This window comes from Globicephala melas, chromosome 8 (genome assembly GCF_963455315.2).
Source record: "Globicephala melas chromosome 8, mGloMel1.2, whole genome shotgun sequence".
Lineage (NCBI taxonomy): Eukaryota > Metazoa > Chordata > Mammalia > Artiodactyla > Delphinidae > Globicephala > Globicephala melas.
The window spans coordinates 11,768,546-11,788,833 of record NC_083321.1 but is presented as its reverse complement, the minus strand read 5'-3'; the positions used below and the strand labels follow the sequence as shown (position 1 = coordinate 11,788,833).

At 47.5% G+C, this 20,288-nt stretch overlaps 1 protein-coding gene across 2 annotated transcripts; it reads left to right on the top strand.

The window, feature by feature from the left end:
- Positions 1-6,755: 6,755 nt before the first annotated feature.
- SERPING1 (serpin family G member 1) lies at positions 6,756-18,878 on the top strand. 2 transcript variants are annotated; one of them, XM_030864373.3, is made up of 8 exons: positions 6,756-6,825; positions 7,346-7,420; positions 8,211-8,640; positions 10,105-10,239; positions 12,102-12,305; positions 12,502-12,641; positions 16,532-16,733; positions 18,368-18,878. In XM_030864373.3, the coding sequence occupies exons 2-8, from the start codon at positions 7,370-7,372 to the stop codon at positions 18,619-18,621; spliced, it is 1,416 nt and encodes a 471-aa protein (XP_030720233.2). In that variant the 5' UTR covers positions 6,756-6,825; positions 7,346-7,369; the 3' UTR covers positions 18,622-18,878. The 2 variants fall into 2 exon arrangements, with proteins under 2 accessions (XP_030720233.2, XP_030720232.3); XM_030864372.3 differs by lacking the exon at positions 6,756-6,825 and having other exon boundaries at positions 7,259-7,420.
- The last annotated feature ends 1,410 nt before the right edge of the window (positions 18,879-20,288 follow it).

The window sequence follows — 20,288 nt, the reverse complement described above, 5'->3', positions numbered from 1 at the left end:
CCGCTGAGCCTGTGCTCTGGAGCCCGCGAGCCACAACTACTGAGCCTGCGTGCCATAACTACTGAAGCTCGTGCGCCTAGAGCCCATGCTCCGCAACGAGAGAGGCCACTAAAGTGAGAAGCCGGTGCACCACAATGAAGACCCAATGCAGCCAAAAATAAATAAATTAATTAATTAAAAAAAAAAAGAAATTGATTCACATGATTGTGGAGCCTTGGTGAGTCCCAAATCTGATGGGATAGGCTGGCAGGGTGGACTCAGGGAAGAATCGCAGTTAGAGTCCACGGGCTGTCTGCTGGAAGAATTTCTTCTTGTTTAGGCGTGGTCAGTCTATGTTCAGTTAAGACCTTCAACTGATTGGATGAGGCCCGTCCACATTATAGGGGTGATCTGCTTTACTCAAAGTCCACTGACTTAAATGCTAATCTTTTCTGAAAAAAAAAAACAACCTCAACAGAAACATCCAAACATCCAGAATAATGTTTGACCAAATACCTGGGCACAATGGCCCAGCCAATTTGATATGTAAAATTAACCATCACAAGGTCTAATACAACAGTTTTATAAACCGCTGTGCAAGTTTAAATTGGTAAAATCACTTTGTGATGTGGTAGAAAAATTGAAGGTGCTCACATCTTTTAACTCAGCAACGTCGGCCCTAGAGAAACAGGCCACACGCACAGGTATATTCATAAATGCATTACACAGGAGAGCCTGAAACTGGAAACAAGTGTCCACCAATACTAGAAAAGATAAAATTGTGGTATATGAACATAAAGGAATTCTACAGAATACTGAAAATGAACAAACCACAGCTGCTTGCACTGATATGGACAAATCTTAAAAGCGTAATGTTGAGTCAGAGAAGCCAGATGTTTAAGAATACATACTGCGTGATTTCATTTATATAAACTTCCAAAATGGGCAAAATTAACAACATTGTTTTTTTTTGGTTGTTTTTTTGTTTGTTTGTTTTTGCGGTACGCGGGCCTCTCACCGTTGTGGCCTCTCCCGTTGTGGAGCACAGGCTCCAGACGCGCAGGCTCAGCAGCCACGGCTCACAGGCCCAGCCGCTCCGCGGCATGTGGGATCCTCCCGGACCGGGACACGAACCCGTGTCCCCTGCATCGGCAGGCGGACTCTCAACCACTGCGCCACCAGGGAAGCCCACGATATTGTTTAGGAACAGTGACCTAGGTGGCAAATGTATAAAGAAAGGTAAGGAAGTAATTACTATAACATTCAGACCATGGTTTCCTGTAGGGAAACAGAATTGTGATTGAGAGGTGAACGGTGGCTGCTTATGGCTTGACAGTAATAATCTATTTTTTTGAACAGGGTTGTGGTTACATGGATGTGAACTGTATAATATTTTGTTAAATTGTACATTTATTTTATGTAATTTTCTTTATGAATTACTCTTTATAGTTGCTGTTGTTTAATGTTACAGAGACGCTGGGCAGCCATGGCAGATGCCTTATGCCTTATGTGTTTCACCGGAAAACGAAATGAAAAGTCTAGGTGGGCCTACAAGGATGATTTGCTCAAGAACGAACACCTGCCTTGATGTAAAACTCCATTCGTGAATGCGCAATTTATGACCACTCTAATGGGAAACAAAAATGATTCCTTTTTCTGGAATTTATGAGAAATTAGTCATCACCACTCAAAAACTGCTACCTTTTCAAGCACATTTTACGTACTTTTCACCTGCCTTACTTAATCCTCAGAATGGCCCTGTAGGGGAGACAGCACAACCCCCATATTAGATTCTGAAACTATGACTCCTCAGAGACATTAAGTTCCCCCCGGACAGTTAATAAGTAGAAAAACAGGATTTGACTCCAAGTCAGTGTGACTCAGAGGCATATATCCTTTCCCCTTTCTGCACTGCATCTAATCACACATGGCCCTGGGTGGGGGTGGGGGGATGTGCAGCCCCTCTTCCAGATGAAAAAAACTATCATTTGTAGCAGATAAATAGTTGGATGATGAAAGATACTTACATGGTTTGTAGGGCAAGGGTAATTACATATTAGAGGGTGGAGCATAGAAAAGTCCTCAGTTGGGTAGGTGATCATGTGGGCTGCATGTCCAAATAGGGCAGTGTTAGGATGTTGGCTTCCTGTCCCCTTGTCAGGCATGGATGGATGAGGGACGGAGCAGGTGAGCTGGCTTTCCTGGGACTGGGGCGGGCACTTTTATCCTCAGGAGCAGTGCAGGGAAGCAGAAGAAGCAGGTCAAAACAAGAAATCATAATCTGAGGACTTCCCTGGCGGTGGTGGTCCAGTGGTTAAGACTCTGCACTTCCAATGCAGAGGATACAGGTTCGATCCCTGGTCAGGAAACTAAGATCCCACATGCTGAAAAAGAGAAAGGAAGAAAAGAGAAAGAAGGAAGGAAAGAAAGAAAGGAAGGAAGGAAGAAAGGAAGGAAGGAAGGAGGGAAGAAATAAATAAATAAATCATCATATGAAAGGAACCAAATTCACAGCTGAGTAAATTGTCCAAACCTGGGTTTTCTATCCAAAAAGGTGGCAACAGAGAGCTGGAGCCAAAGGTTACAGGCAGGATTGTGGCAGAGAAGCCAGGTAAGCTGCTGAGTAAAAGAGTAAAAGTGGGCAGGAGAGAGGGAGCCTTCTGGAACCAGAATGCAATTAGGGGCCTGGGAATCAACCCAAATGCCTCTCAGTGTGAGATCAAAGACATAGTTTATGATACATCCACACACTGGAATACTAGGCAGCTGTAAGGAAGAATGAGGTACAGCTGCCTGCAACGACATGGAACCATGTCCGTGACACTCAAGTGAGAAAAGAAATTATGGAAGAGTAATAATTACGTGTGCAGGAGAGGTGGATATAACTTCATAAATAGAGAGGAGGGTCTTGAAGAAATACACTTGCAACTGTTACCAGCAGCTGTGTCTGGAATAACTCTTCATTTTATAAATGTCTGGATTGTTTGAAAATTTTTACAAAGTACACATGTGACATTGTAGTGATAACTTTAAAAGCATGATATAAAATTTCCTTAGAAAGAAATAAACGAGGAACTTCTCTGGTGATCCAGTGAATAAGACTCCTTGCTCCCAATGCAGGGGGTCCGGGTTCGATTCCTGGTAGGAGAACTAGAATCCCGCATGCATGCCACAACAAAAGATCCTGCATGCCTCAACTAAGACCTGGCGCAGCTAAAATAAATAAATAAATATGTTAAAAAGAAAGGAAGGAAGAAAGAAAGGAGCCCATTGAGGACACCCATTAGGAGTCATCATCTGTTTCTGTTCTACCCAGAAAAGCTTTGTATTCTTTGGCCCTACAGGGCCTTCAAATAGGTTGTGAGTCTGGGGTTTGGGTGTTTGTTTCTCAATAATGATTTGGATCTAATCCAGGTCTTTGTCTCTCACACCCCACTACCTCCTACCGGTAGACTGACAGGAAGATGAAAATCAAGGGTTATTTTATTTTATCGTGATAACACTTAACATGAGGTCTGTCCTCTTAAATTTTAAGTGTACATTGGTGTGGGCTATAGGTACAATGTTGTATAGCAGGTCTGTAGAGCTTGTTCATCTTACTTAACCAAAGCTTTTTTTTTTTTAATATTTATTTATTTGGTTGCACCGGGTCTTAGTCGCAGCAGGCATGTGGGATCTAGTTCCCCGGCCAGGGATCGAACTCAGGCTCCCTGCATTGGGAGCATGGAGTCTTACCCACTGTGCCACCAGGGAAGTCCCTAACCAAAGCTTTATGTATATTGATCAATAATTCCCCATCCCCATCCCCGACCCATCCCTAATAACTACCATTCCGATCTTTGATGTTATGTGTGTGTGTGTGTGTGTGTGTAGTCGAGTAGGGGGTGTGTTGCTGTGCATACATAAGAGAAATGGTTGGCTCATGTCACACACGTCCTAGGTGAATTTGTGCACCTGGTCTACCTGGCAGGGCTAATCAGAAGAGATGTTTCCACTTCACTCTCATCTCTCCCAGACAAAAAATATTTGCGTCTTTTCCTTTTTGGCAGGTCAACATCTGACATTACAGATTCTGGGCCCTGATCTATAGTAAATAAGAAATCAAAGAAAATTTTATTCTCCTCGAATGGTATTCCTCAGCCAGGGTTCTGAAGAGAGGATTGAGCCCTATTGCCCAAGACATTCTTTGTACGTAATCATTCAACCTCTCTCTGCATCTATAGCGGTACTAGTTGTGCGCTATCTGTGAGAGAAATGAGGAAATAATCACCCAAATGATTCTCTGTCTTCTGAGAATCTGGTGACCCTAATTCTTCTGCCCGATTTCCAAGGTTGGGGCAATTTTTTTCAGAGGAGAAACTACAGGTTTCTCCTGTAGAGAAGAAAAAACCTGATAAAACACTCTGAGTACAGGGCTTCCCTGGTGGCACAGTGGTTGAGAATCTGCCTGCTAATGCAGAGGACACGGGTTCGAGCCCTGGTCTGGGAAGATTCCCACATGCCATGGAGCAACTAGGCCCGTGAGCCACAACTACTGAGCCTGCACGTCTGGAGCCCGTGCTCCGCAACAAGAGAGGCCGCGACAGTGAGAGGCCCACGCACCGCGATGAAGAGTGGCCCCCGCTTGCTGCAATAGAGAAGGCCCTCGCACAGAAACAAAGACCCAACACAGCAAAAATTAATTAATTAATTAATTAACTGCTACCTCCAACATCTAAAAAAAAAAAAAACCTCTCTGAGTACAGAAAGAGCTTTAGTGAGAACTCATCCACCACCAGGAACCCTACAGCAGGGAAAAGTCATGTACACATATGACACGGAGAAAGAGCTTCCTGTGGGCTTATCCCTCCTCACCCATTGGAAGGGAAGGTTCTAATGGCAGAGAAACCCAGGACCTGCCCCCAATGGTGGGGAAAGGACTGAATTCACAATCTTAAGCTGATTGACTATCGGATCGCCCACACTAAGGAGAAATTGTGCAAACACCTGATTAAGTCAACCTCAGGCCATTCACTTTGAGGAAGGGCTTCAGCTTCACTCCAGTTTCATCAGGCAGGACAGTATCCACAAAGCAGAGACACCCTCTAATGTCCAGAAGAGATGGCTTTGGCCGGAGAGCTGAGATGCCTAAAGGAGGTCGGGAAGACCTCTCCACTGGTCCTGGTCCACGCTGAGACTCTGGTCCACGGAGCACCACAGTCCTGCAGCCGGACACAGGATGTTCACTCTGCTGCTGGCTTTAGGCTAGCTCCTGGCACGTGCCAGGAGGCCATATATAAATCCTGTTAATACAGGATTTCGGGCTCAGAGAGACGTGGTCCACATCCTGGCTCTGTCACTTACTAGCTGTGTGATGTTGGATGAATCAAATAATTTCTGCTGAGTCTCATATTTTAAAAATTTGATTTCAGGTGGGATTAATATTAGCACCCACTTCACTGGTGTCATGAGAATTAATGAAAGGATGAATGAGGTTGATTTTCGTCATCTTCTTTTTGTTTGGCTGACCCACAAGTTCGAAGGCCCCACCTTGGGTGCTGGGGATGGAGAAGTGGCACTGTGTGCGCAGCTGTTTCAACCATGGCACTGATGTGAAGGAACTTCCCCATGACTTTGGAGGTTCCCCAGTGGTTGCAGGGAATGAAGTACCTGCAAAGCTGGTGTCTTTGTCTTTTCCAAAGACACCCCTCCCCACCCCCAAGGAACCACACAAATATTCTCTCTCGTTTCTGTCCTTGGTCAACCCCTTAGAGTAGCAGTTCTGGCGCTAGCAGCCAACTTTCCAGAATGTGCCAAATAGGACAGGCCCAGCAGTGAGGTGATCATAGAACATCAGAGCTGTGTCAGGGCATCAGAGACCACCTTGTTTTGCAGGGGTAGGGTTGCCAGATTTAGCAAATAGGACACAGAATGTCTAGTTAAATCTGAATTTCAGATAACAGACCAAAAACTATTCTTTTTAGTATAAGTAGGCCCCATATTGTGTGGGGCATATTTCCAAATAAACTTTTTTTCGTTTATCTGAAATTCAAATGTAACTGGACTTCCTGTATTTTATCTGGCAACCATGAGAGGGGAGCTAGGTGCTGAGAGGGAAAGCAACTTGCCAGGGTCACACAGCAAGCCAGGTCTCACAGCCAGGTCTGTTGGCTCCCAGGCCACTCTCTCCCACCCTCAACACATAGCCCAGCTTTGTGTTTTTCACTTAAGGTGAACGCTCGCTGGACTGGGTGCTTCAGATTCCTTGTCTGTTACAGAATGGAAGCACTCTGGGTTTCCAAGAGGAGAAGCAGACACCCATGGAGGAGAGTGGGGGTGGGGCTAGGACCTCAGGACGTCCAGTCCAGCCTTATTTTCAAGTGAGGGCTCTCCGAGTGAGCCAGCCACTTAAGGCTCTTAACTATCAAATGGGCACAGTCGGGCCTATTTCCAGAGGGTTACTTTGAGGATCCACTGAGATAAGCAATTCCGGGAAAGCTGGTTGCTTGTGAACTGTGGAGAACATGTTGTGTCTGTGCTGTTTCTATCATGACCCATGCAGATGCAGGAGGAGGCTTGGTCGTGTACAGCTGAGAGCTGCACCCAAGCTTCCCCACCCCCGGCTCCCAAGGGGCTTTGGGCTAAATTCCCCGCCTGGCTTACGAATCAGTATCCGTCCCATCCTGATTTACGGGAAATCACAGCAGCGATCAATCAGCCTTAATTTGTAACTGGGCAGTGTCCTGGGCCAGCCAATAGCTAAGACCGAACACCCGCCCCCACGCCGCCCCCCCACCCGCCCCGACGCTGTGTGACTATCCACTTAGTCTGCCCTGAAGCTGCCCAGTGACCGGGAGTTTGGCGCAGGTTTGGTGCTGGGGAGAAGGGTGTTGGGAGAAGGAGGTCTCCTCATCCTCATCTCCTTTTCCTCCACAGTGCCCCGCCCCCCCTTTATCTCTGCAGTCTCTGTTTGCTTGCTTCCTCTTAAGACCCCTGCCTCCCCCTCCTTCCCCTCCATCTCCTCCCCCAGGGCTGTCGTGCCCAGCCCCCTCTGGACCTCCCCTCCTAGCAGGGCCCCTGGCCTCATTGTTTAGCTAAAGCAGGACCCTCTGGATGGAACAGATGGACGGAGACCCGGGCCTGGGGGGAAAGGAAAGGCCAGCCGGTGCCGGGAAAGGGAAGCGGTTTGGGGAAAACAAAACAGGGGGAGGAGCCAGGGAGAAGGTGGCCCCGGCACGGAGGAGGGAGGGGGCGGGATTCGCAGAGAGGGGTTAGGGCCGCGAATGGAATGGGGGCGGGCCCCGGGGTGGGGCGGCGCGGGGCGGGGTGGAGGCCCCCTAGGACCGAGGCTCGGAGCTGGCACCGACGACGGTGGCTGGCTCTGCAGGTCTGGGCTGACGTCGCCGCCCAGATGGCCTCCAGGCTGACCCCGCTGACCCTCCTGCTGCTGCTGCTGGCTGGGGTGAGTGACCCCTTCGTGAGGTGGGGGAGGGGAGGGGGGGGTGCTGAGGATTAACCCTTCAGGCTCCGGAGAATGAGGAGAGCTCCTCTTGGGCTCAGCAAGTGTGATCCTAGCGCCGGAGTTCGTACCGAGCATGGGAAGAGCGGGGATTCAGACCCACGCAGCGTCTAATCCTGACTCGCTACGGTACCAGCTGCGCTGGCCTTGAGCCAGTCACTTCTCCGAGGCTACCTGTCCTGATTTACGAAGTGGAGAATAAAGCAGAAGGATCAAAGAGGGGAAGGAGATGGGCAGCATGTTGCGATATTAAAAGCAAGGGGTTGTTGAGGAAAACTGAGCTGCGGAATGGAGGTTGGGCTGCCGAGACCTAGGCTCTCCGCCGTGGTCTGGGAGGTCAGGGATAGGGGATGAGCCCAGGACAAAGGTGGGTGCCTAACTTTGGCGTGTGCATTCAGTGTATGTGTGTGAAGTTGACACTGGCAGTGCCCTTTGAGATGTATCAGATGATGTGGTAGTGATCAAGGATCTGGAATCAGACCCAAGTTTGACTCCTAGTTTTTCCTTCCACTTCCCTTGAGACCCTGGGCTAGTTACTTAATTTGTCTCGGCATCAGTTTCCTTTGCCAGTGAAATGGGATAATACACGCTTTCTCTGAAGGAATTACTGGTGGTGGCTCCAGGGCAGGCCCCTCTGCCACCAGGCTTTCCCAGGAATAATTCTCTTCCTGCTTTGAGTGTTTGAAGGGGACTGTGCCTCATAATAAAAGAAAGAAAGTCTCTTGAACCACAGGATAGAGCCTCCTCAAATCTGATTGGTATCAGCCCCGTGGATCCAGAGAGCTTACAAGGAGGGGAAAGTGAAGGAGATATCCCCAAAGGAGATATTCCCAACAATGTATCCATTAAAGACACCGAGGGCTCTTCCACGCTGCTGAAAACCAACTTGACCATCGAAACAGTCAATACCACCCAGCCCTTCAACCAGTCCACCACTCAGCCCATCCAACCAACAACCCAGGCCACTACTAAGTCCTTCTGCCCAGCGCCTGTCACCTCCTGCTCTGACTTGGAGAGTCATTCAGCAGAGGCCGTGCTGGGGGAGGCTTTGACAGATTTCTCCCTGAATCTCTACCACACTTTCTCAGTAATGAAGAAGGAGGAGACCAACATTGTCTTTTCCCCGTTCAGCATCGCCAGCCTCCTCACTCAAGTCCTGCTCGGTAAGAACCTGACTGAGTTCTCTCCAGGTTACGTGTTAGATGTTCGCATGAGGGGGGTACGTATCCAGATACATACACAGCTATCTATGCCTCTGGAAGGAAGCTGTAAAAATGGGCTACATTGGGGGTGAGGGAGGGGAATCTTTTTATTCTGGAACTTTCATTTATTCTTTCATTTAACAATGATGTAATAGGCACTATTGCTTATAAAATCCTATGGACTGTACAAGAACATATTAAATAAGGTCTGAGCCACCAATCATGGTTCCAGGTAAGGCCATAAGGAAGATGAATGATAAGAGAGAGATGCAGAGTAGAATCATGATAATGCTGCTTCTTAGCTGTGTGACCTTGGGCAGATCAGTTAACTTCTCTGAGCCTGAGTCCTTCTGTGTAAAATGGAAATGGTTGTAGTGACCTAAAAAAAATTAAGCAGATAGCCCAGTGCCTGATGTGGTAGGAGGTCAAAAAATGTTAATTCGTCTGCTTTCCTGAGAGATCACAATGAGGTCCCCTGGGGTAATTACCCTAGGAATGGCACCAACAAAGTGCTACAGCAGTGGAAACAGCTGTCACTCCAAGGGGGAATTCCAGGAAGGCTACTAGAGACAATACAGTGAGCACATAAGAACCTTTCTTCTGTAGTCCCAGAATCCTAACATCCCTAGCCTGTACCCACTGGATGCCAGTAGCACCCCACCCCCCAGTTATGACAGCCAAAATGTCTCCACATGTGGCCAAATGTCCCCTGGGAGGCACATTTCAACTGATTGGTTTCAGTTAATTTTTTTATTGCCCAAAAGATATGGCTTGAATCTTTTCTCCATCCTCCAATTATTAACTCTGTGATCTTAAAATGAGTAGATTACTTACTCTCTTAAACCTCAGTTTTCTCATCTGTGTAACGGGGATAGGAACTGTCCTTACGTAAAAGGGTTATGGTGAAGATTCAATGAGATAATATGGGAGAAGCACTTATGATGCCTGGAATGAAGTAAGTGCTCGATACATTTTATCTATTACTGCACAGAAGATGTGTACAATAAGTATTCAATAATGAAAAACGGAAAGGGTATTGAACATGCATCCTCCTTTTCGATTTCCTGACGTCTCTTCTTAACCATGATCTAGTGTCCCTGCCTATAAGGCAAACCTTTGTAAACCTGAACCAACTAAATAATAGGTCATGTGGAACAGGCAGCGATTGGACCAGGCTTTGGATGATGAGTGATATTAAAGTTAGGTAGGAAAACGGAGGAAGAAAGTATTCAAAGCCCTAGAAAATCCTGTGATTATTCATAATTCCCCCACCCTTCTCTTTCTGACATGTATTATCTTCCCAAACACTTCTGGCTCTGATGATATGGGATTCCCCCCATTGCAGCCTGGTCCCTCAACCCTTGTCCCCAACGGTGGTTTTCCACTCCTCCTGCAGTTGCCCCTTGTCTCTGCTGTTTGTTATAGGGGCTAGAGGAGAAACCAAGGAAAGCCTGGAGCGACTCCTCTCTTACCCCGAAGACTTTACCTGTGTCCACCAGGCCCTGAAGGCCTCCAGGTCCAAAGGCTTTACCACAGTCTCTCAAATCTTCCACAGCCCAGGTGAGTTCCCCGGGGAAGGATGGCAGGTGCTGAGCTGGGTCCTCAGGATTTTGATGGAGACCCAGCACTGGGGAAAGAGAGGACAGAGGGAATGTTAGAACTAGAACAGGGGGACGGAATGCAGAGCAGGTTGGGGCCTCAGAAATATCAGGTGTCTCCTGGGAGCTGGATAGGTCCCCTGGTGAGACCTTGGACAAGTCATCTGCATTCATCAACTCCATCTAAAGTAAGAATAGCTTTCTGCCGCGATGAAGAGTGGCCCCGCTTGCCACAACTAGAGAAAGCCCTCGCACAGATACGAAGACCCAACACAGCAAAAATAAATAAATTAATTAATAAACTCCTACCCCCAACGTCTTCTTTAAAAAAAAAAAAGAATAGCCTTCTGCATTCAGTAATAGAGAGGGCTGGAGAGCTTTAGACATAAAATAGACAAAAAATGCATGTCAATCTGGGAGTTCCCTGGTGGTCCAGTGGTTAAGACTCTCGTCTTTCACTGCTGTGGTCACGGGTTCAATCCCTGGTTGGGGAATTAAGATCCTGCAAACTGCAAGGCCGAAAAGAAAAGTTTGTTAATCTGGGTCAGGGGGTCTAGGGACTCCTATTCTTTGTACTTGTGTGTTATGTGACTTTGTTGTCATTTATGTATATTACATTATTAGGTAGGTAATCAGAGCAATAAGCTTCCAAAATGACCTAATGCAGTTCTTTTAAATTTTGCTCCCCAGAGCCCTAGGGTTCTGCAGAGCTGCTGCAGAAGTCCTGGTGGGAGTAAAGAGTTAGGGAGGCTGAGTGGGAAGTGAGGTGTCACTTCCTGTGAGAGGGAGATGAAGCCAGGTGGGCTTTGAACTCCCACCAGCCTCAACCAGAGCCCTTTTGTATTGTGGGCTTCAGACATGACTATATTTGAAACCTCAGTTCTGCTGAGCTTAAAAATTACAAATTTAGTGTGATTTTCCTCTTTGAATAAGGAAAAAAAATTCCCTGTCTTTTATTTTTTTTACTATAAAAGCAATGTTCATTCATTGTAGAAAAGTGAGAAAATATTGGAATTCCCTGGTGGTCCAGTGGTTAGGACTCTGTGCTTCCACTGCAGGGGGCATGGGTTCGATCCCTGGTCGGGGAACTAAGATCCCGCATGCCGCTCGGCGTGGCCAAAAAAAAAAAATACAACAAACAGAAAAATAACCTGAGAACATATAGGAAAGAAAAAAGAAAGAAAGAAAGAAAACTCACCTATCACACCATTATCTAAAAAAAACCCCCAAAAACCCTCTTTTTAGAGATGGGAAAAATATGGCTTAGAGGGATTCAAGAAATGTTGCATTTACTTATTTGCTATAAATCAGATGTATCCTCTGTCTTGCTAGGTTGGTGGAAAATACAGCTGCATTCAATATTATCTATTTAGTCCAGGAAAAATTTCTCTTTCAAACACTTTTTTTCTTTGGTGGACCTGGGCTTTGAAGAGCAAAACCCAGGAAGTCTTGTCACACACCTTCCAGTGAGGCTGAAAAGCAGAGTCTGTTCCCTGTTGAATTAAGGGAAGAAAAGAGGGAAAATACAGGCAAATGGAAGTTAAGATCTCAAAGAGTTACCTTGCCAAGCCGTGGTCCCATGGCAGATAGAGGCAGTGAAAGCCTGGGATGAGTTCTTCGGCTCTTAGCTCAGGATTTGCCTTCTCTGGGTCTCACTGAGCACATCAGTAAGAGGACTGGGCTGGACCCCTGCTCCGACATAGTATGTCCATTGGAGCAGAAAGAGTGATGGGAAACAAGCCCCCTCTCCAAGCCTGCTCTTGAAAGGGGAGAGAGTGTTCCGGGATCTCATGCCTCCCTCTCTCAACCTGCTTCCGGGGCCAGACCTGGCTATAAGGGACACCTTTGCGAATGCCTCTCGGAGCCTGTATGGCAACAGCCCCAAAGCCCTGGCAAATGACAGTAAAGTCAACTTGGAGCTCATCAACGCCTGGGTGGCCGAGGAGACCAACCACAAGATCAGGCAACTGCTGGACAGCCTGCCCGATGACTTCCGCCTGGTCCTTCTCAACGCTATCTACCTGAGGGGTAAGGGGGCCCTGGACCAGGGTGTCTTCCCGTCCTGAGTTCCACCTTCTCCTCCTGGCTTAAAACCCACTCGACCCCAAGTTCCACGACTGGATCCCATGGTACCTACCCCACCCCTTGCCAACAGAACCTTTAACTCCGCTTCATCCTCTCCCCACCTGCATTAGAGTAACCCTTCCCCCACTCTTCCCTCTAGCCAAGTGGAAGACAACATTTAACCACAGCAGAACAAATATGAAGGGCTTTTACAGCAGATCCTCTGTGATAAAAGTGCCCATGATGAACAGCAAGAAGTACCCTGTGGCCCATTTCACAGACCCGACTTTGAAGGCCAAGGTGAGTTCTCGGCCCTTCGCACTCCTGTTTCAGAGCCTCTTGTGTATCCTGACTTTCCTGCTGTGGCTCCATCGGTGTGGGGCATAGCCTTACCCTTAATTCATCATTTCAACTGCTTCTGACTCTATTTCCACCCTATCTTTTCTCCTTCTCCCCCTCTCCAGCCTTGGCCGAGGCAGGCATTATATATTTGAGGTTGGAAAGCAGGATTCTAAAATTTCTTCATGCATCTCTGCTGCATTGAATGACAGAAAGTGAGTCCTGTTTCTATTCTGTGCCTCTGTTTCTCTTTCCAGTCTACCCACCAGTAGGCCCTGCTGGCTTAGTAAGTCCTCTGTGTGTGTACGTGTGTACGGCATGCATCTGTATGTGTACACATGTCTAGGTATATCCATGCATTCATGTATGTGGTAAGTGCATGTGTGTGCATGTGTTAAATGGCTTAAGTTCCTTAGCAGAAATTGAACAGTATGATTTCAGTGGATGAGGAGGGAGGGAAGAGAGAACATGGAGCCCAGAAGATTCTAGTTAGTAAACTCTCTCATGCCCGATGACCAGATATTTCTGCCTTGTTAGGACAGCAAGACACAGAACTATGAGACAGCAAAGAATGGGAGATACCCAGTGGCTTGGTACCAGTCTGAGAAATAGAGGATCTGTTCTGGAACATGCCAGGCTTGTTTCCACCTCGGGAGCTTTCCCTAGCTTTTCCCTCTGCCTGGACGCTCTTCACTCAGCTTTTCACATAACTTGTTCCTTCTGCTCATCTGGCATCAGCTAAAAGGCCACCTTTGTGGAGACGCCTTCCCCCTCCTTAAAGTACCTCTTCCTCACCCTGTAACATCATCCTGTTTTTGTTTTTGTTTTTTAAAATTTTTTTTGTGGTACGCGGGCCTCTCACTGCTGTGGCCTCTCCCGTTGCGGAGCACAGGCTCCGGATGCGTAGGCTCAGCGGCCATGGCTCACGGGCCCAGCCGCTCCACGGCATGTGGGATCTTCCCAGACCGGGGCACGAACCCGTGTCCCCTGCATCGGCAGGTGGACCCTCAACCGCTGCGCCACCAGGGAAGCCCATCCTGTTTTATTATATCCATGGTACTTATCACTATCTGAATTATGTTGTTTACTTGCTTATTTGATTGCAGTATTATCTATCTCCCTGAGATAGTCTCTTTCCTTGGGATCAGAGACCTTACCTCTTTTTTTGCCTACTATATCTGAGGGCCTAGAACAATACCACATATAATAAGTGCTCATTATGTCTGCGGAATAAATGAATGAATTCAATGGAAGATGCGAAAGGGAGCAATTCCCTTAGTATGAATGGCTAGGAAGACGTCACAGAGGTGGGTACTTTTGACCACTCTTAACCGTTCATGCACTTTTCCACCCTTCCATCCATCCGTCCCTATCCAATGGCTTTGAACACTCCCAGCTATTTAACAGAACCAGAATACGTGCATAAGGCAGAGAAGAGTGAATATACACGGCCGGTTCAGGGCATCACTCTAACTCAGAGTATATAGGGGAGAATATCAATGTGAGAGTTTTTTTTAATTAATTTATTTATTTTGGCTGTGTTGGGTCTTCGTTTCTGTGCGAGGGCTTTCTCTCGTTGCGGCAAGCAGGGGCCGCTCTTCATCGCGGTGCGCAGGCCTCTCACTATCGCAGCCTCTCTTGTTGTGGAGCACGGGCTCCAGACGCGCAGGCTCAGTAGTTGTGGCTCATGGGCCTAGTTGCTCCGCGGCATGTGGGATCTTCCCGGACCAGGGCTTGAACCCGTGTCCCCTGCGTTGGCAGGCAGATTCTCAACCACTGCGCCACCAGAGAAGCCCCAATGTGAGGGTTTTTTAATGGCGAAGAAGGAGTTTCATGCAAAAAAACCCCCACTCCTTACAGTTTCGTGGGTTTTAAACAAATACTTGATTTAATATATTCATGTTATAAATTCAAAATCAAAGTTTTACTTAAGCCTTTAAATTTTTAGCTGAATTTGCTACATTATTAATCATAATATTTATATAAAACACTAACTTTCATTTGTTCTTCAATTAAGCTATTTTGAACAGATTAAACTCCTTTAAACCATTTGTTTCATTTACAAATATGGTTAATTAATATTCCCCTGAGCATTTTGAGCTTATGTATATACTTTATAAATACTTCATACATTTGATATACTTGATTTTCGCTTTTAGCATGTCAGATACCTGACAGAACAGAATTACAGCCCTGCTTGGCCATATCTTGCTAGCACCTAAAGCCCACTTGTGAATTGAAAATTCAATCTGAAGAGTAAATCAACTTTCAGTCAACATCTCAACATCATTCTCAAACCAAATGAAATTATCCCACACCTTTTTGTTCAAAAGCATAAAACCAGCATGTCTGATTCTCTTAAAAATTATAAACGCTATTTTAAATAACAAACACAGATTGCTCTGAACTTATCACCTGGTGTTAATACTACAGAGTTGGCTTATTTTGTTATTCCCATACTTCATTCTAAATTTTCCTGGGATTTAAAGAGTATTTACCCAATGAAGGGGGTTAGGTTTACCAACTCAGGTATGCTGAGGTTGTTGGCTTGAAAATTCAAGACCACAGTGTGGTAATTTTTTGGTCACAGAGGCAAGGTCTGTACACAGGACATGAAGGGTGTGTACTGCCAGATGAGTGTACCCTGTCTAGAGCCTCTGTCAACAGGTATCCCCATGTCCATGCTCTTCAGGTGATAAATCAGTGTACAACCTGCTTCTTGTGGACCATTTTTTCAATTCCAACAATAGATTGTTGTCAGTTAATTTCTTCATTGCCCAGTTGAATTCTGCATTCTAGATGATTCTTGTCCATCTCTCAACCTCAACCATAATGCCATTTCAGTAATAATCTCTCATATCCTATTAGTTTCTCAGTCCTGGCACTATTGACATTTGGGGTTCGATGATTCTTCATCATAAGATGCTGTCCCTGGCATTGTAGGATTTAGCAGCATCCCTGGCTCCTACCCACTAGATGCCAGTAGCACTGTGAGCTCCTGTTTCTGCCAGCTCCAAACATTGCCAGATGTCCACTGGGGGCAAATTTGCCCTGAGCTGAGAACAGCCCTGTATTGGACTTGTGGGTCCTGCATTTCTCTCATGCTTCTATCTGGCCGTCAGCTGTAAGTCCTTCTAGTGAAACTAACTGAAAAGGTAGGCTAGGATCAGCTGGTACCCAATCTTGAATGCCAGACCGAGAGTTTATACTTAATCTCGTAGGCAGTGAAAAGCCATCGAAAGTCTTTGAAAGGACGAACCTGATGACTGTGGTGGTACATTATATACTTTATGCACAACATACTTGAAAGGAACTGGGCTCAGAGAGATCAGATCGCTTGCCTGTAGTGCATAGTCACTCAGCAGTAGAGTCAGGATGTGATCCTCAGCCTGTGTGATCAAAACTCGTGCTCGGACTTCCCTGGTGGCGCAGTGGTTGAGAGTCCGCCTGCCAATGCAGGGGACGCGGGTTCGTGCCCCGGTCTGGGAAGATCCCACATGCTGCGGAACGGCTGGGCCCGTGAGCCATGGCCGCTGAGACTGCGCGTCCGGAGCCTGTGCTCCGCAACGGGAGAGGCCCCAGCAGTGAGAGGCCCGCGTACCGCAAAAAAAAAAAAAAAAAAACTCGTGCTCATTCCTCTGCCTCTCACCAGCCCAGGGTTAGACCAGCACTGTTCACCCAGCTGGCATCCTTATCTCATGGCAAAGCCTGGGAGCCTACTTATGGCTGCTGCTTGTTGAGATAGTACAGACTGTAGCAGCGGACTGAAGACCAGCCTCGGGGCACAGAGGGTAGGAGCCAGGAGAGAGCTGGGGTAGGAAGACTGACAATGTGCTTGTCTTACTCTCCAGGTGGGCCGTCTGCAGCTGTCCCACAACCTGAGCTTTGTGATCCTCGTGCCCCAGACCTTGAAACACCGTCTTGAAGACATGGAGCAGGCTCTCAGCCCCCCTGTCTTCAAGGCCATCATGAGGAAGCTGGAGTCAGCCAAGTTCCATCCTACTCACCTGATGATGCCTCGCATCAAAGTAAAGAGCAACCAGGACCTGCTGGGTAAGCCCTGGCAGGACTGATCCTAGGCCGTCAGAGGAGAAGAGGTTGTGATGGTGGGCTGGGGGTGGAGGAATTCCGTGAACCCTCTCATCCGTAATCTCAGGTTGCCCCTCAATCCTCTGATTATCCCACTGAATCGTGGAGGAAGCTGAGACTCAGAAAGTCTGCATGACTTACGCAAGGTCCCTTAAGCTGGTTAGAAGTGAGCCGGAGCCCCAATATCGGTCTACAGCCGTCCCACCTGTTTCCATTGCAGTCCCTTGTGACATAGACCCTGGGAACAGGTCACCGAGGTGGGAGAGGATGCTCCTCCCTCAGAGACGTGTCATAAAACTCAGCCACCCCACAGTATATGCAAGAAGCTGTCTACTAAAAGGGTCTGGAGGCTTCTGAGTTCAGGGGAGTCAACAGATACTCTGTTTCCTAACCTTAGACCTCACTTCCTGATCTTTGATGTCATGTCCAAATATATCACTTCATTTTCTGTTATAGAACTTGACTTCCTAATAGATGACCTTGTTTCCTAGTATATGACATCACACCCTTGTATGTGACCTCATTTGAGAACATATGTCCTCTTTCCAATACATTACCTCACTTCCAAGGGCCTTGTTGATAAGGAAGCAATGGCATCACTTTTCAGGGTTTTGGGGGTCGGGGGCAAGGCTTCTCACCACTTGAGAGAAAGTGGTGGTTGGAGTGAAGACGGGCCCACTGTTAGAGGATCCCATGAACTGGACCGGAAGGCACATTATAATGCGATTATAATTTGATAAACAAGGAGGAGGAGGAGAAAGAGGGAATTGGAACTTGGGACAAACCCAGGAAATTCAGGACAAACGTCTCCAACAGCTGAGGGTTTTGTGCTGGGATTTTTTTTAATTGCAGTATTTTAAAAAATATTTTAAATTATTATTTTTTAATTTAACTTTTAAAATTTTTATACAATTTTATGTTTTATTTTTTGGCTGCATTGCGTCTTCGTTGCTGCACGCGGGCTTTCTTTGGTTGCAGCGAGTGCGGGACTACTCTTCATTGCAGCGTGCGGGCTTCTCATTGCAGTGACTCCTCTTGTTGCGGAGCACGGGCTGTAGACACGCGGACTCAGTAGTTGCAGCGCGTGGGCCCTAGAGTGCGCGGGCGTCAGTAGTTGTGGCGTGTGGTCTCAGTAGTTGTGGCACACGGGCTTAGTTGCTCTGCAGCATGTGGGGTCTTCCCAGACCAGGGCTTGAGCCCATGTCCCCTGCATTGGCAGGTGGATTCTTAACCACTGCGCCACCAAGGAAGTCCCTTTTGTACAATTTTTTTTTTTTTTTTTTTGTGGTACACGGGCCTCTCACTGTTGTGGCCTCTCCCGTTGCGGAGCACAGGCTCCGGACGTACAGGCTCAGCGGCCATGGCTCACGGGCCCAGCCGCTCCGCGGCATGTGGGATCTTCCCGGACCGGGGCACGAACCCGTGTCCCCTGCATCGGCAGGCGGACTCTCAACCACTGCGCCACCAGGGAAGTCCCTTCTGTACAATTTTTAAAGGTTACTTTCCATTTACAGTTACTACGAAACATTGGCTGTATTCCCCGTGTAGTACAATCGTGCTGGTCTCTGACTCATTGTTTTTCTCTGGTTATGCCCTAGAATTCTTTGACTTTACCTACAACCTCAACCTGTGCGGGCTGACAGAGGACCCGGACCTGCAGCTTTCTGCGATGCAGCATCAGTCCGTGCTGGAGCTGACAGAGAGCGGGGTGGAGGCGGCTGCGGCCTCCGCTATCTCTGTGGCCCGCAGTTTGCTGGTCTTTGAAGTGCAGCAGCCCTTCCTCTTTGTGCTCTGGGACCAGCAGCACAAGTTCCCGGTCTTCATGGGGCGGATATATGACCCCAGGACCTGAGACCTGCAGGAGGCCGACCAGGGCAAACCCGACCCCTCTGGCCTCAGCTCTTCTAGTCGCAGCCCTGCTGCTGCCTGCCTGGACTTGTCCCCAGCTGCCTCGCATCTCAGGTCTGCCCTCCACCTGAAGGGCTCCCGTGGGGTCTGGTGAGGGGACCTGCTTCTATCATCCCTTCCCTGTGACTCTCCAAAGCACTTTTTGCAGCTTTCTCTGGTACAAATACAGCAGACCCTACAAATAAAACCTGGCAGACATGACTTCCTCTCTCATCTGCCTTTCAACTTTAGAGGACTAGGGCTTCCAAGGCCCCTATATCGGCTAGCTATTGCTGTAACAAGTCACTCCAAACTTAGTGGCTTAAAATAGCAAGTATTTATTATTTCACATAAGTCTGGGGGGTAGGGCTGAGTGGTCTTGCTGATCTGGGACGGACCTGGCTGACCTTCCCTGGGCTCGCTCATACATCTGTAATAGTTGGTGGGTTGGTTGGGGATGACTGATCTACGATGGCCTCAGCTGGAATACCTTGGCTGTCCTCTGCACGTCTCCGGCATCCTTCCAGCAGTGCTAGCCTGCAGTGGCAGAGTTCCAAGTGAGGAGTCAAAGACAGGCAGTCTTTTTCACACCCTGCACCTCTGCTTGCATCACGTTTACCATTGTCCCATCAGCCAAAGCAAGTCACGTGGCCAGACCCAGAGTTAGAGTGGAAAGGCACTACAAAGTGGCACGGCAGAGTCATTAAGTGGGGGCTTTTCATGCAGTCCATTTATCACAGCCCCTATCTTGCTTATTTGTTTGCAACAACTGTGACAACAGTAATAACAGTAGCTAACATTGTTGGGAACTTACACAGGCTATCTGCTAAGAGCTTTGCAGACATTTAATCCTCACAACAACTCTATATGGTCAACTCTAAACTCGGAAAGGCTGTCTTGCTCAAAGTCCTGCAGTTAGATGGCAGAACTGGGATTCGAAAGCACATCCTTATGACTCTGAAGTCTAAGCTCAAACCCACTCTCTTCTATGTCTCTGCCTTTCTATCTTCAAGTCCTGCCTTTTCTTCATATTTTATTTGCTCAACCAACTGATTGAGTACCTAGCATGTGTCTGGCACTATACTAAGCACAGAGGATATAAAGATGACTTAAACCTAATGTCTGCCTATCGCTTGGGGCTTCCTTGGTGGTCCAGTGGGTAAGACTCCACACTCCCAATGCAGGGGGCCCAGGTTCGATCCCTGGTCGGGGAACTACATCCCACATGCATGCCGCAACCAAGAGCCCACATGCTGCAACTAAGAGCCCGCCTGCTGCAACTAAAGAGCCCACATGCTGCAACGAAGATCCCGTGTGCTGCAACTAAGACCTGACACAGGCAAAATAAATACATTTTAAAAAATAAAAAAAATAAAAACCTATAGCGTGATGGGGGAGACAGATAGGAAGATTAATTTTTAACACAGAGCACTTTTTTTAGATATTAAATAGCTCTGAAGATATTTCTTAATAAGTTTTCCTGGGGGACTTCCCTGGTGGTCCAGTGGTTAAGACCCCACGCTTCCACTGCAGGGGACGCAGGTTTGATCCCTGGTCAGGGAACTAAGATCCCACATGCCACACATCGTGGCCAAAAAAAAAGAAAGGTTTTCCTCATTTCCAGCTTCTACT